General features: G+C 49.6%; 1 protein-coding gene and 1 long non-coding RNA gene across 2 annotated transcripts; one reads left to right on the top strand and one right to left on the bottom strand.

Annotated features, from left to right (window-relative positions):
- Window positions 1-99: 99 nt before the first annotated feature.
- On the bottom strand, window positions 100-3,920 carry LOC136937388 (uncharacterized). Its single transcript, XR_010875223.1, has 4 exons — window positions 3,791-3,920; window positions 1,071-1,167; window positions 724-804; window positions 100-172 (listed from the first exon to the last, which is right to left on the bottom strand). It is a non-coding gene; the product is annotated as an uncharacterized lncRNA (long non-coding RNA).
- A 516-nt stretch (window positions 3,921-4,436) lies between these two features.
- nol12 (nucleolar protein 12) lies at window positions 4,437-6,671 on the top strand. Its single transcript, XM_067233169.1, has 6 exons — window positions 4,437-4,607; window positions 4,918-5,023; window positions 5,184-5,232; window positions 5,399-5,544; window positions 5,859-5,968; window positions 6,102-6,671. Exons 1-6 carry the CDS (start codon window positions 4,507-4,509, stop codon window positions 6,325-6,327), a joined length of 738 nt encoding a protein of 245 aa, XP_067089270.1. The 5' UTR covers window positions 4,437-4,506; the 3' UTR covers window positions 6,328-6,671.
- The last annotated feature ends 7,667 nt before the right edge of the window (window positions 6,672-14,338 follow it).

The raw sequence follows: 14,338 nt of genomic DNA, 5'->3' as shown, positions 1-14,338 counted from the left end.
GTGGGGTTGGAATTTTTGGGAGTCGGCAAACCGGTTCCATTGTGCCAGACTAGATCAATCGAGCACAGAGCGGTGTCTAGAAATGGAAATGGAAGACTTACTGTTTCGTCTGCGGAGCAAGTTGCCAGAAGACTATCGTCAAACGGAGAGAAGTCCAGATCAGTTACCAGATCTGGGAAAGGAGGGGAAAGGAGGACAAGGAAGATATTTTAGTCACAAAGAGTTTATTTCTGGACAATGGCAAGATGCATTCCTTACGTGTGATCTGTTTGAAGACAAAGTACAGAGCTAGGCCTGAGAACTGGAGAAAGTGGTGTTTGGAGTGTGTGGTGTGTGTGTGGAGTGTGTGTGTATGTTTGTGTGGGTGGCTGTGTGTGTGTGTGTGTGTGTGTGTGTGTGTGTGTGTGTGTGTGTGTGTGTGTGTGTGTGTGTGTGTGTGTGTGTGTGTGAGAGAGAGAGAGAGAGAGAGAGAGAGAGAGAGAGAGAGAGAGAGAGAGAGAGAGAGAGAGAGAGAAGGCGAGAAAGAGTAAGTGAGAGAGGGTGCTCGAGAGAGGGAGAGGGCAAGAGAGAGGGAGGGAGGGCGACAGGGAGACACAGAGAGAGGGGGCGAGAGAGATAGCGAGAGGGTGAGAGCGAGAGAGAAATATAGAGAGAGAGCGAGGGAGAGAGACAGAGAGAGTGAGGTGAATAACAAGGAAAGGGGTCGGAAACGGGGTATCTCACCAGCATGACACGGGATCTGAGTCACAGTCCACTTGCCGTCAGAGCCTGGTTCCACAGTAGACAGGCCCAACATTCCTCCGCCTGTTATCAAAGACACACACACACACACAGTCAACCTCCCCACCTGCAACAACCTCATGGTTGACCACCAGTCTCACTGCAGCATGACACGTTCGGCCATGTGGAACAGACAGTGCATGAAGATAAGACAGAAATCTCGGCTACGAAGTGACAGATTCTGCCCCCCCCACACTGACACAGACACATAAACACACCAGAGATGCAAATCGACAGAGATAACGCATTCCGTCCAAAATCCCAGACCTGAATGCCCCGCCTGTTCTTACCAGCCTGCTCCGTGTTGAAGGCCACAAGCCTGGGACTAGATTTGATGTGGTTTCCCTGGGAGGTGAAAGATCCAGCCCGAACATTGCTGATCCAGCCCTGGGTAGAAGTGAAGAAGGAATATTATAGGGTGGGATTTTTATAGCATAAGTGCTAAACACAATCTGTGTGTGTATGTGTGTGTGTGTGTGTGTGCGAGCGTGTGTGTGAGTAGCAGTGTTTGTGCATGAATGCATGTGTACGCATGTGTTCTAGTGTGACACAAATGCCACAATGGGGGAGCCCAATTTAACAAATCACTGCACAGATAAGAAGGACCCAAGAGTTTGATGTTGACGTAAGTCTTTGCAACTGATAGGGATCCAAAGCGTTCCCCTCGACAGGCCCACACCAGTGCACGGGCATTCCTCGTACACACACGCACGTACACACACACATGTACACACACACATGTACACACATGCATGTACACACACGTATGTACAGACACGCATGTACAGACACGCATGTACACACGCACATGTACACACACACATGTACACACACGCATGTACTCACACACATGTACACACGCACATGTACCGACACACATGTACAGACACACATGTACACACACACATGTAGACACACACAGAGCTGTTCTGCATTCTTTCCTAAAAGTGCAGCAGGAAGTGAATAGCCCGCACACACACACACACACACACACACAGCAGCCTTTGAAACCAGCTCGGCCTGGAGGAAGTAGTGAAAGACTCCCTGCGTGGCACAAGTCTTTCACAAGCCTATCAGGAGGGGGGGGGGGGGTGGCGGTGTTAGGGGGCTGTCTTTGCCTCTATAGAGTGACGTTGCAATACCAAAACAAAGTCAGTGCCCCACACACCCCGGGGCGAGCTGCAGGAGGAGGAGGACGGAGGGGACGGTCACGGCCGGGGCAGGGTGGGACGGCGGGGCAGACCTGAAGGCTGCACGCACGCAGGAAGTAGCTCCATGCTCCCCCGGCCCCCCCCGCCATGCAGGACCTGGGGAGGGTGCCTGACTGTCACCAGCCATCCTCTCTGCACCTCTGTAGGGATGCACAGGTAGGTGCGCGGACTTGATAAGGTGTGTGTGTGTGTGTGTGGAGGGGGCGGGGCGGGGGGGGGGGTCAGAGTCACAGCTGAGAGCTGTTGGGGGAAACCAGAACACCTCAGAAATAAGTTTCCGTAATATAACCTAGTTTTTTGTTGCTTAAGGGACCAGGGGAGCTGAACGGGCTGTTTTTAAACCCCGGACTTCACCCTGCCCTGGATAGACCAGAGATGGGTCGTACCTGGGGGCTTACTGCACTGTCATAGACTGGAATGAGAGTCCACAGGCAGGTCTTACCGGTTAATAACTGAACTTATTAATGTGTTATTATGCATGTCCAAACGGACTGGGGACACCGAATAGAGAGGTCACCTGCATTCTCAGCACTGGACTGGCAGAGGTGTGTGTCCTCTGGACATGCAGGCACACACACACACACACACCTTGGGCTTTGGCCGTAGCCTTGTGACTGAGTGTAATCCCCAGGCCGGTGGCTGACTACCAGGACTTGTTTAGGAAAATGTGAGTCTGCAGGGTGGCACATCAGGCATACCTGTGCATGCCATCTCTCTCTGTCTCTCTCCCTCTCTCTCTCTCTCTCTCTCTCTCTGTCTCTCTCCCTCTCTCTCTCTCTCTCTCTCTCTCTCTCTTCACTCACTCTTGTGAATGTTTTACAGTCTGGGGCTGATGGTCATATGACAGGGTGTGTAGTGGTAGAGTGTGTGTGTGTGTGTGTGTGTGTGTGTGTGTGTGTGTGTGTGTGTGTGTGTGTGTGTGTGTGTGTGTGTGTGTGTGTGTGTGTGTGTGTGTGTGTGTGTGTGTGTGTGTGTGTGTGTGTGTGTGTGTGTGTGTGTGTGTGTGTCCATACATGCGTGTGGAACAGTCAAGGAGTAGTGTGTTTACATTCAGTGGTTGCTACCTGACAGAGTCACATTGCATCATGAACAGATCACCTCTATCAGATCACTAAACCTCGCCTAGAGCAATCACGACACTTACGCATATGAATACCAGGCGTTTGGAAACGATTGGGGCTATTATGCAATCCTGAAAAAAAAGGTTAAGGAGACGGGCTGCAGGTATCGGATCCCTGCCCAAACGGGAAAGGTAACTCAATATACTTATTGACACTCAGTGCATTGTATCCTGATGGACGCAGCAATTTGCCTGGGTGACAGTCACTTCAGTGATGAGACCTGTCTAGAGAAATCTGCGTCTCTTGCGGAAATCTGGACGAACAGATATATTTACATTTATTCATTTAGCAGACGCTTTTATAGATGATGATCTTTTTTGTGATGTGAGAACGCAAACGTAGACTTGTGATTAATTCGCAATAATGATAAGTAGGCTACTCTGTGTTCACTGATGTAATGGCATTTCTGCATCATCCGACATATAGCAACGCTGGAACACAGCTGAATGGAACAAGTATGGATGCAAATGAAAACAGGGTTTAATGTATTCGTAAATGTATGTGAAATATATCTCACAGCCCCTAGATCCCGTAAAAGAAAGACCCCCAAATATGCAGGAAGTTAATTTACAGTCGTTCTTCAACACCACTCCTCTCCTCTCCAACCACCGCTGCTAAAAGAGAATAGCAATGCGAGCCAGGATAATTGGCTATTGTCAAACGTTTGTCATTACTCACATCTTTCTTTCCAATCTTCGGGGTTGTGTTTTTGAATTTGGAAGCCTTAAAACGATTCATTCTATCTTTTCCAATTGACTTTCGTGCTTTCCGGTATCTCTGTCTCGATTCGAACTGTGCAAGCTCACTCTTTCAGCTGACAGTTCACATAAGTCCGGTACCTCGTTTGATTTACCCGGGCCACACGGCGGTGTACTGGCTGTGACTGGAAGGATAACGTAAATGACAGACAGGTAACCGCCCGACTCAACCTATGATGCTCTTCTTGGTTCAGCCCGAAGCACTCTCTGATAAGTTTTTTTTTAATAGCAAATGGATCTTCAGGTGTGAGTTAGAGGGAGACACATTTTAACTGTTTTTTTAAGGATGGCATTCATTAGAATAAATTATTTACGATTGCATTCAATATAGCAGCATAGTTACAAATAGATAATGTTGGTATGTAGTGAAGACACGTGACTGGGTTGCTTCTTTTGATATATGGAAATTGAATACGAAAATCTATCTCATCTAGTCTGTTTCGTTTCCCTAAGCCTTGTAGAGAGACCCACCTCATTGCTACTGTCTATTGTCATTTCGCCCTCTTTGGTTAGGCACTATATCATCCGAGGAAACGCGTTTCGAGCCGGACAGCATTGAGTGGTGCGCACGTAAAACAGGAAGTTACTCTATAACAAGCTTTACCTCACGTGTTTGGAAATAGTCTAAATTTCATCATGAAAGGCAAATTTAAGACGCAAAAGACTGGAAAAGACAAGCCTGGATCAAAAAAGAGAGGGCCTAAGTGCATTATCACGTTCGACGATAACGAAAGACAGTAAGACATGACAACACATTGCATTACTGTATCCTTGTAACAAGTTGTAGATAGCTAGTAATAGACAGGTAATAGCTACAGTACAGTAGCCAATAGAAACTTGTAGCCATTATAGGTTAAAATTGATGACTAAATATGACACTTTAATAACATAATATATGGAATTTTGCGCCATGCTTTGACTTGCTACATGTTTTATAGTGTAATTACGTGTCAAACGACATAAGTCCACTGCCTCAATAACTGCCGATGTTGTGACTCAACTGAGCAGCAACGTGTGTGATCTAACAACACGACTGTCTCTCTGCAGGGAGTATCTTACAGGCTTCCACAAGAGGAAGTTGGAGAGGAGGAAAGCAGCGGTTGTGGAAATAAAGAACAAGATAAAGGAAGAGCAGAAGAAAGTGCGCGAGAAGGTAAATTATGACCGACATGTAATCACTACATCGAAGACTCGAAAGGCGTTTTAGAGCATAATGAAAGTCGGCTACCGGTTTGTAATTCCTGCTACAGGGAACTGCACCAACGTGGACAGAGGAGGGCACTAACGAGCAAGATGTTTATTTTTCTTTCCAGAGACACACAGAATACATGAAGTTGCTCAAGGAGAGAAAGGAGGCTCTCGGTAAGTTACAAAGAAACACTGGAAAACATGCTAACCTTGCGTCGTGACCTTTCAACTGAACACATACTGTGTTCCAATACAGCATCTTAGTAGCGTTAATATTTATCTGTCAGAGAAAATGCTGTGCTGCTTACTTAACTGGTATTTTCCCCCAATGTCACCATAGATGAGGACGAAGATGAGCTGGAAGATGCGATCACTGGCACCACAGAGTCCGTGCAGTACGACCACCCCAACCACACAGTCACCGTGACGACCATCAGCGACCTGGACCTGACAGGAGGCGGCCTCCTTGGACTGCCAGCCAATCAGGTAAAAGACAGCAGGATGTCCAATCAGGTAAAGGAGAGCAGGATGTCCAATCAGGTAAAGGAGAGCAGGATATCATTTTCATTTCTGCTGAATATAACGCATTCACAGTAAACCATTGTGTATTTCTGGGTGAGAGTGTCCAATGACTGTGGTGATCATGCGGTATATTCATGCGGAGTCATAACTTGATCCAGCAGCCCAAGATGTTTGACCGGCCTTTTCACAATGTTTGAATGCTGAGAGATATTGCAAAGACTTTCTGAAACCTGTCGCATCTGAACTCTGCGTTAAGCGCCTGCTCGTCTTCTTCACAGCTGGATCAGGGAAGCGAAGAGGAAAAAGAAGAGAAGGGGGAGGAAGGGGAGGAACTGGAGAAGAAGACTGCCATGCCCAAGAAATCGGGAGACCCCATCCTTAATAAAAAGTATGTTTCCTTCCATTCACTCTGTGTCAAACCAATCATAGGAAACATGGAATCACCACTTATCTCTCTCTTTCTCCCTCCCTCTCTCCCTCTCTCTCTCACACTCGGCCTCCCTCCTTCTCTCTCCCTGTAGGATCTGCTCCTTAACTGCCTCGCTCCACTCACACACCAAACAAAAGAAGAGGAAAGGCAGGAAATCAAAGCAGCAGGAGGGCAAGGGACGAGGCCAGCCCACAGACAGGAAGTCAGGTGTCAAAGACAGGAAGTCAGGTGCCACAGAGAAGAAGGCCAGATCCGGGAGGACCTCCAAGAAGCTGAGACGTAGGCAGACGGGGAAGAGGGTGCATCACCACGACTGAGGAAAACAGGAAACTACGTTTTAAGGAGCGTTTAAGAATTGTTTATCTGGAACTTGGCAGGCTGGACCTTATGGTGCTTGATGAGTTTCTATTGGCCATGGAGTGTACAGGTCATACGTGAACTGGAATTGCATCTTCATCGGTCAGTATCACAGACAGAAGTCACCATCTGAGTACTTGATTGTGATTATCCTACACCGCAGAATAAACTGTGTTGTAATATTTCTTGTTCAACTTTGTACATGTCTGACATCATGTCACTTTTGTAATATTACAGCTTTCTGTTGTTCATACTGCATAAATGTGTCAAATCTGAAACCTTGGGATTAAAAATATGTATGCATAATTTGTTTTGATCACGTTTAAATGTATCCCAGTTATTCATTTTATATAATTGTAGTTAGTCATAGTTTGGAAGTTTTGGAAGAAAACGGCATTCACGATATCAGGAAATGGATGTGTGTGTCTTCACAAACACCACGATAACACCTTTTATCATAAAATGTCCTCAGTTGTATTTTGTACTTTTAGAAATGGTACAATGTGATAGGTTAGAATATACGTTCACTCCATACCTTACCTGTGTTTATTTATTTAAGATCACCTGATCCAACGAGTACCATCTGCCACGATCACCAGAGCTTCATTTCCCTTTCTAAAGCCAATGATATTTAATACAGCCCTCAATAGGCGGAACTGTCATGCCACTGATGCCATTTTGGCTCTGTGTCCGTATCAGACTGGATGTCCACCAGCTATTTTATCCTGAGCCAAGATGGCCGCTGAAGGAGCTTCAGTTTCACCCATTGTCGAGGCAACCAATAGGATGTGTGTGAGTGAGTGATCTCGGGGGGATAGAGAGCATGGAGAATAGGCTTGTGGTGGCGGGGGGGCTTGAAGACACTAAAGTTTGTCTCTGAATGACATATCCTCCTTTGAGTTGACAACGGGGCATCTTCTGTCAGGTAAACATCACTTCTCTACCTCATATTTAGATGATTAAAATAATAAAAGCAAATGCTGACATTTTATTTGGCAAGAACCTGTTACTGGTGTACTGAATGAGTTACATAGTGACTAAAGTAGATTGAGTTGTTTTGACAGTGGGTTTCCTGTGGTTAATTGCAATGCCATTCTAAGAAGGGTTGTGATATGGCTGTGACTGTATTGTGTTTCACTATCATCTCGTCTGATTAGTTTTCACTTAGCCTAACTGCTTCGCTTCAGATAAACTACTAACCATGTAATAATGGCACTTATCCTGGGTTACAGCGGGAAGCAACACTTAAAGCAACCATGCTGCTAATTATGCCCTTAACATCTTTCAAATCATCTTTTTATGTTTGTCCTTATTGTGATGTATTTCGTATTTCCCCTTGTAAGCTGAAGTTAATTTCTTCTCTGTAATACTATAGTCAGTTTTAACTGTTGCGCTGTGCCATCTGTCACCTTGTTTAACCTGTGTGCTACAATGGTCTCGTGTTCAATACCACGTTTTGACATACATTTGGTAGGGAAAGGTGCTGAGAGAAGTGTTTACATTTGTTATTGTATTTTTTAACACTTGTACTAATTTATCAAATGAAGTTCGTGTCCAACATGTTCGGTGAAGTGCCTCTCCACCCTGCCACCAGTGTTCTCAGCCGGGTGCGATGAGTGAGAGATCGCCCCCTCAGGTTGCGCCATGCCCGTCGCCGGTGACGACCTCGTCTGCCCAGAATTCCAGCCCAACATCTTCGACCCCTCCCGCTGCCACGACTGCTTGCGGCAGAAGCGCCTGCACGCCGGCGCGGGCGCCAACGACGTGGGCACAGCAACCGCAGCGTCCCCAGCAGCCGTGCCACAGCCGAGCACCTCAGTACCGGGGCCGGGAGCGGGCAGAGCACTAGCACCTCCTGGAGCTCCACTACCCTCTCTACCAGGACAAACGGGGGAGAGAGACACCAGCAACAAGGTAGGAGAGGGAGAGAGATACTGGAGGGGAGAATGACGAGTGCAAAGGGATGGGATTATTCAGATCTATTTGCAGGGTGTGTGTGTGAGAGAGAGAGAGGGAGAGAGAGAGGGAGAGAGAGAGAGAGAGAGAGAGAGAGAGAGAGAGAGAGAGAGAGAGAGAGAGAGAGAGAGAGAGAGAGAGAGAGAGAGAGAGAGAGAGAGGGGAAGACCGAACAATAGGATCAGAGAGGAGGTCAGGTAGACAGGGAGGTCACCGGCCAATAGGGAGTGATGGATCGTAGGAGGAGAGCATGGTGTGTGTGTTTGTAGGGTGGCGGTTCTCATGGCAACTTGACCACGTGTGACCACTTGACCACTACGATGAGCGGACATGTGTTTCTATAAGCCAGGGCATCGGGTCGGCAGGGAGGATCTTTTAGTGTGACATAGAGGCCCCCTTTTCTACGGGTGATGACATGGAACAAGAGTGATATAAGTTTCGTAACAGTCCACAACACGCCTGTTGAGGTGTGACACTGTGTAGCGTGTGAGCGCGACGAATTAAAGGCGAGAGAGTGCAGGAAAGGGGGGAGGACAGCAACATTACAAATTCATGGAGGGAGATCATTTACTGCCCTTTTTGAGAATCACCGGTAACCGTATCTAAGGACACAGAGGTACAGACAACCTGCTGCCCAGCCGGCATACGGCAGGTGCACACCCCGTCACCTTCGAGGGCACCACGGGCAGGGGTGCCATTCTCTGCCAACGGAGCTACACTCGTTATTACCTGTGTCTTCTTATTGCAGTAAAGGGATATACAATTCTAATGTTAAAAAAGTTACGCCAAAATGCTTTACGAAATTGTGAAATGAAAAGACGGAACAAAGGTTTTTGCAAACTTGCACTCTTACACTGCTGCACAAATACAAAACATATTATATGTCCGACAATATTCGCGTAAAATAATCTTGGGTGCTTAAGACTTCTGCAGAGTTCTGTATTTAAACAATAGATTACAGAAAAATGGATATTGTAGGGCCAAATAGAGACCTATATTAGGTTTTATGGAAATCAAACACCCTGATCATGACTTTCAATCTCCAAGGCCTAGAGCAAGGACATACAAGAACATACCATAAGCCCATGTTGCATTGTATTATCTTATAGTACAAGTTAATTAATTCATTTAGCACACTAGTTGTCAAGACTCGTTGTTTAGAAGCATGCACATCTTAGTATTGAAGAAGTCACAGGCACATATAGAGCTGTGTCGAGGTTAAAGTTGAATGGCACCAGTGTTAAGGTTACTTTTTTTCCCTTTACATTCAAGTGGTGTCAAAGATTAAGGTACGCCTTCAAAGGCAATTCATTTTGAGAGCAGGGAATACGTCATGAAAAAAAAAACTCTTCGATGAAATATTAATGAGGAGAGCCACATCTAGATTGAGTTACAACGCTGTAACTCTAATCGAGCAACAGAAAAAACTTGTGAGCGTGTGTGTGTGTGTGTGTGTGTGTGAGCATGAGGGATAGACTGAGAGAGAGGTCTGGAGGAACGACAGAGTGAGATAGAAGAGTGAGAAAGAGGGATGTACACTCCATCAGCTTATACACGAGGATCTGGGTCTGTAGCAGGTAACTTTAGTGTGAGCGTGTTGAAGTTGGATAAGAACTTGCACTTAACGGCACTTGAAGTCAACTGTATATATATTTAGTTGAGTATGAGGCTTGGAACCCTTTTTTTCCTCGTATGATCTGTTACGCAACTTTCCGTGGGTGTTTGTGAGAATATAGTTTGTTTTTATAGAAGAGACATTACCACGACTGGTGTTGGCACCACAGCGCCGACACCTGTCGTCAACAACCGCGCTCATTGGCCATCTGAAACTGACACGTGTTGTGATTGGGCACGTTGGTTCTGACCGGCCTATCAGGAGGACTCTGATGCCTTGTCGGTGGTGAGCAGCTACTGTGACGTGCGTGGAGGTCGTCGGGGTTACGAGGAGAGCTCCCTGTGTATCCTGAGCCCGGACTGTGAACTCTACATCTGTGACGGAGACGACGACAGCAGCACAGACAGGTATGGCGGCAGTGGGGAGAAATTCCGCCCCGAGCCGGTCAGGGATGTTTTAGTCTGTACCTTTGCGCAGTCGGAGACTGTGAGACAATTGATTTGTGTCGTCGGTTCAGAATTTGTTAGAAGTTGTTAAAGTGTTGTTGTTTTTTTGGTTTTTGTTGACTGGAGCTCAGTATTTCACATCTAGGATGCAAATGATCTCTTTTTTCTCTTCTCTCTCGCTCATTCCCTCCCTCTTTCTCTCTTCTCTCTTCATCCCACTTACCCTTGTCATGTAATTCCCCTCCCTTCATCCATTCATCCCTCCATCTCCTCTCCTCCTCCAGCTGCTGTGACCAGAGCGACTGTCCAGACTTCAGCGGCTCCGACGACAATCGCCTGCACCTCCGGCGCCGGCCCACCCACCTCAGCATGACCCGCCTGGACCCCCCGCCCCACAGACCCAACCCCCGCGCCTGGATGGAGGAGGCCCAGAGCAAGGGCAGATTTGGGAATCAACACTCAGGTGAGAGAGGAAGAGAGACAAACTTGTCAAGTTAGACTTAGGGATGTGACGAGACACCTTGGAAACAGGGTACTTCCCCATCATGGGGGGAAACGGGGTTGTCCGACTCCGTCAGTGCCTGAAGGCTGGGTTAGTGTGCTACCCTTTTCAAGAACCTCCAGGTCTGTCTGGAGGTCATCTACCTCAATTAGTCAATTATCTACACTTTTTACGCAAATGTCACATTCCAAACAGTACTGTACTATAAAGACAATGGTGAATCTCTATCACACTCAAAATAAATCCTCGATTGGCAAACAAACCGAAGGTGGTAACATCCCACCACTGAGGACCCTAACCCAGGTTAGAGTGTACGCCAGCACTTGACTCTGTGGATCTGGTTACAGCCCAAGGTGTTATTTACATGACTAAACCGTCAGCGACCTGTGTTTGATGTCACCTTGCTGAAGTGGCAAAGGAGGGCAATTATCAGTAACAGAACCGATAGGCAGATTAGTAGCGTGATACCACGATCTGGCTGCTATTTTTGTCATGACCCTGATACGGAGTTGAACATGAGGGAGGTGGATTTCAAAGATCATATTGTACAATTTGCAGACTTTTAGTATGTATACTTTATGAAGTACACTATGTATTGTTTATGAGGTTTATGGCCTCACAGCAATTCCAATTGTGTTTTCCGATGTCGAACTATGTACCTCGGTCTGTTTCCCATCTCGTCCAGGGTTGAAAGGAGAACAGGAGCGTGAGAGTGGCTACTTCTCCCTGGGCAGGGCGGGGGGCGCCCGTGCCTTCCGAGACAAGAGCCCGCCCCTTCCTTACCGGCACTTGGAGAGAGGCCACCCCCTCTACAGCTTCCGCAACCCGGAGCCCAAGGCCACCGTGCCCTTCCGGAACCCCAACCTGGGCGTGGCCTCCGAGAGGCTGATCCCGGAGCTGCTGTACCAGGATCTGCCCCCGGAGAGCCCCCCTCCGCCCCCGGATCCCTACGAAGTCGCCGTGGAAGTGGAGGCGCAGGTGGGCCCTCGCTCTCCGAGCCCCACCCCCTTTAAGATCGCAGAGTCGCTGGCGTCGGCGGGCCGGAAGGGTTTTGGCGGTTCCTACGGTCGAAGCCACTCGGGGGCTCACTCCTCCTCGCACCAGCACGTGGGACGGTTCGATGCGCCCAGACAGGGCTCCACCCTCCCGCCCCGCTCTTCCTCGCCCACCCCCCTACGGAGCACCTCCCCTTCCAAACGGAGCGAGTCGACCGCCTCCCTTAACAGGAGGGGCTTCGACGGTGGCGTGTGGTCTCAGGGGCGTGAACAAAGATCGAGAAGCCCCGCACCAGGCTCCCACGGGCGAAGGGGGTTGGAGTCTGGGACCTTGCCCCGAAACTTTAAATCATTCCCTAGTTCTTCTAGTTCGAAAGTACAGTCGAACAACTTCACCGATTTCAAAAACTCTTTGCGCGGGAATGAGGTCAACAATGGCCGTGGTCATGAGAACAATCAAAGCCTTTCCCCTTCAAGGAAGGGGGGGTACCACAACCCCAGCCAATCAGCACTCCGCAAGGCCGAATCGGTTGGCTCCCTGAACGGCCGCGGGCATCGTGACTCCTCCCCTTCTGGTGCTGTAAACGGACGGGGCCTTGAGGGCCGCAACCCCTCCCCTTCAAGGAAGAGCCACGATCCCGCTGTTCCATCCCTGCTTCGCAAAGCCGGATCCGTCACGTCGCTGAACGGTCGTGGTCATCACGGTCGCTGCGGTTCCCCTATCAGAGAAGGTTACGACATCGAGAGCCAAGCTCTGCTCAGGAACACGGATGCCAGGAACGGCTTGAACGGAGCTGATCCCGAAACTCCAAGCTCCTCCCCCTCAAGGAGGGGCTACGACACAACCAACCAATCTTTACTGTGTAAGAGTGAATCCAGTAGCTACGGAAACAGCCGAGGTAGGGACAGTCAGGCTGTCTCTCTGTCAAGGAGAGGCCACGAGGCCGCCGGTCAATCGATGCTTCGGAAATCTGATGGTAACTCCTCAGTCAGAGGTCAAAACAACCTGCTGAACGGTCATGGACGGGAAAGCTCCTCCCCTTCAAGGAGGGGCTACGACCCTCCAGGCCAATCGTCGCTTCGTAAGTCGGAGACGAGCAGCTCTGTTCGAAGTCACAGTCGAGGCTCCTCCCCTTCAAGGAGGGGCTACGACCCTCCAGGCCAATCGTCGCTTCGTAAGTCGGAGACGAGCAGCTCTGTGCGAAGTCACAGTCGAGGCTCCTCCCCTTCAAGGAGGGGCTACGACCCTCCTGGCCAATCGTCGCTTCGTAAGTCGGAGACAAGCAGCTCTGTGCGAAGTCACAGTCGAGGCTCCTCCCCTTCAAGGAGGGGCTACGACCCTCCAGGCCAATCCTCGCTTCGTAAGTCGGAGACAAGCAGCTCTGTGCGAAGTCACAGTCGAGGCTCCTCCCCTTCAAGGAGGGGCTACGACCCTCCAGGCCAATCGTCGCTTCGTAAGTCAGAGACGAGCAGCTCTGTCCAAAGTCACAGTCGAGGCTCCTCCCCTTCAAGGAGGGCCTACGACCCTCCTGGCCAATCGTCGCTTCGTAAGTCGGAGACGAGCAGCTCTGTGCGAAGCCACAGTCGGGACATGAGGAGGAGCCACGAGGCCCCCAGCCAATCACAGAGGAGGAAGGCCGACAACAGCGGCTCCCTCAACAGCCAGAGCCATGACAACGTTAGCCCCTCCCCTTCCAGACGAGGCGTCAGAATTGAGCCTTCAGATCTGTCCGTCCAAAGGAAGGCCACCAACAGAGACCCCAGCCTGTCCTCTCAGAGACAGAGCACCTACGGCGACTCGAAGACAGACTCCGCCCAGTCACCTGGCTCCTGGCGTAGCTCCTCCCACTCTCTCCGTGGCTCCTCCCAGTCCCGCTCCACCTCCCCTTCCCGGCACGCCCACGACCACCGGACACTGGCCACCTTTTCTCACAAAGCCGTCATCGTGGACACCGCCGCCAGGGGTTTCAGCGGCAGCAGTAGGCGTGGCCTGGGGCCCCGTAGCCCCTCCCCCCCGGATGACAATCGATCGCTGGCGTCCAATGAGCACATCCGAGGCCCCGTCCCCTCCCACATACAGAGACACACGTCCTCCCAGAGTTCCGTGGACTCTTCAGAGTCCGGCCAGCTGTCAGGGGGGTCGGGGGCATCGGGGGGGCGGAACAGGGAGGAGTACGCCATGATGGCCGACCTTCCCAAGGCCAAACCTGTCCTTCAGAGGGAGGGCCCTGGACCAGGGACACAGACCCTGACCCGGCCCTCCAGCAGACAGGAGCTCTTTAAACCAGCCAGGTCAGTGCTGATACCAAATCTAATCTAATGTTATTTACAGAGGGGGGTCAGATGGCTGAGCGGTTAGGGAATCGGGCTACTAATCAGAAGGTTGCCGGTTCGATTCCCAGATATGCACAATGACGTTGTGTCCTTGGGCAGGGCACTTCACCCTACTTGCCTCGG

The sequence above is a fragment of the Osmerus mordax genome, chromosome 3 (genome assembly GCF_038355195.1).
Source record: "Osmerus mordax isolate fOsmMor3 chromosome 3, fOsmMor3.pri, whole genome shotgun sequence".
Classification (NCBI taxonomy): Eukaryota; Metazoa; Chordata; class Actinopteri; order Osmeriformes; family Osmeridae; genus Osmerus; species Osmerus mordax.
The sequence above is the reverse complement of the archived record's forward strand: the minus strand, read 5'-3'. Positions and strand labels throughout refer to the sequence as shown.

Coding starts and splice junctions, on each gene's coding strand:
- nol12 (XM_067233169.1), top strand. CDS start 4,507: ATGAAAGGCAAATTTAAGACGCAAAAGACTGGAAAAGACAAGCCTGGA. Junction 5,233..5,398: donor GGAGAGAAAGGAGGCTCTCG/GTAAGTTACAAA, acceptor ATGTCACCATAG/ATGAGGACGAAGATGAGCTG. Junction 5,969..6,101: donor GACCCCATCCTTAATAAAAA/GTATGTTTCCTT, acceptor CTCTCCCTGTAG/GATCTGCTCCTTAACTGCCT.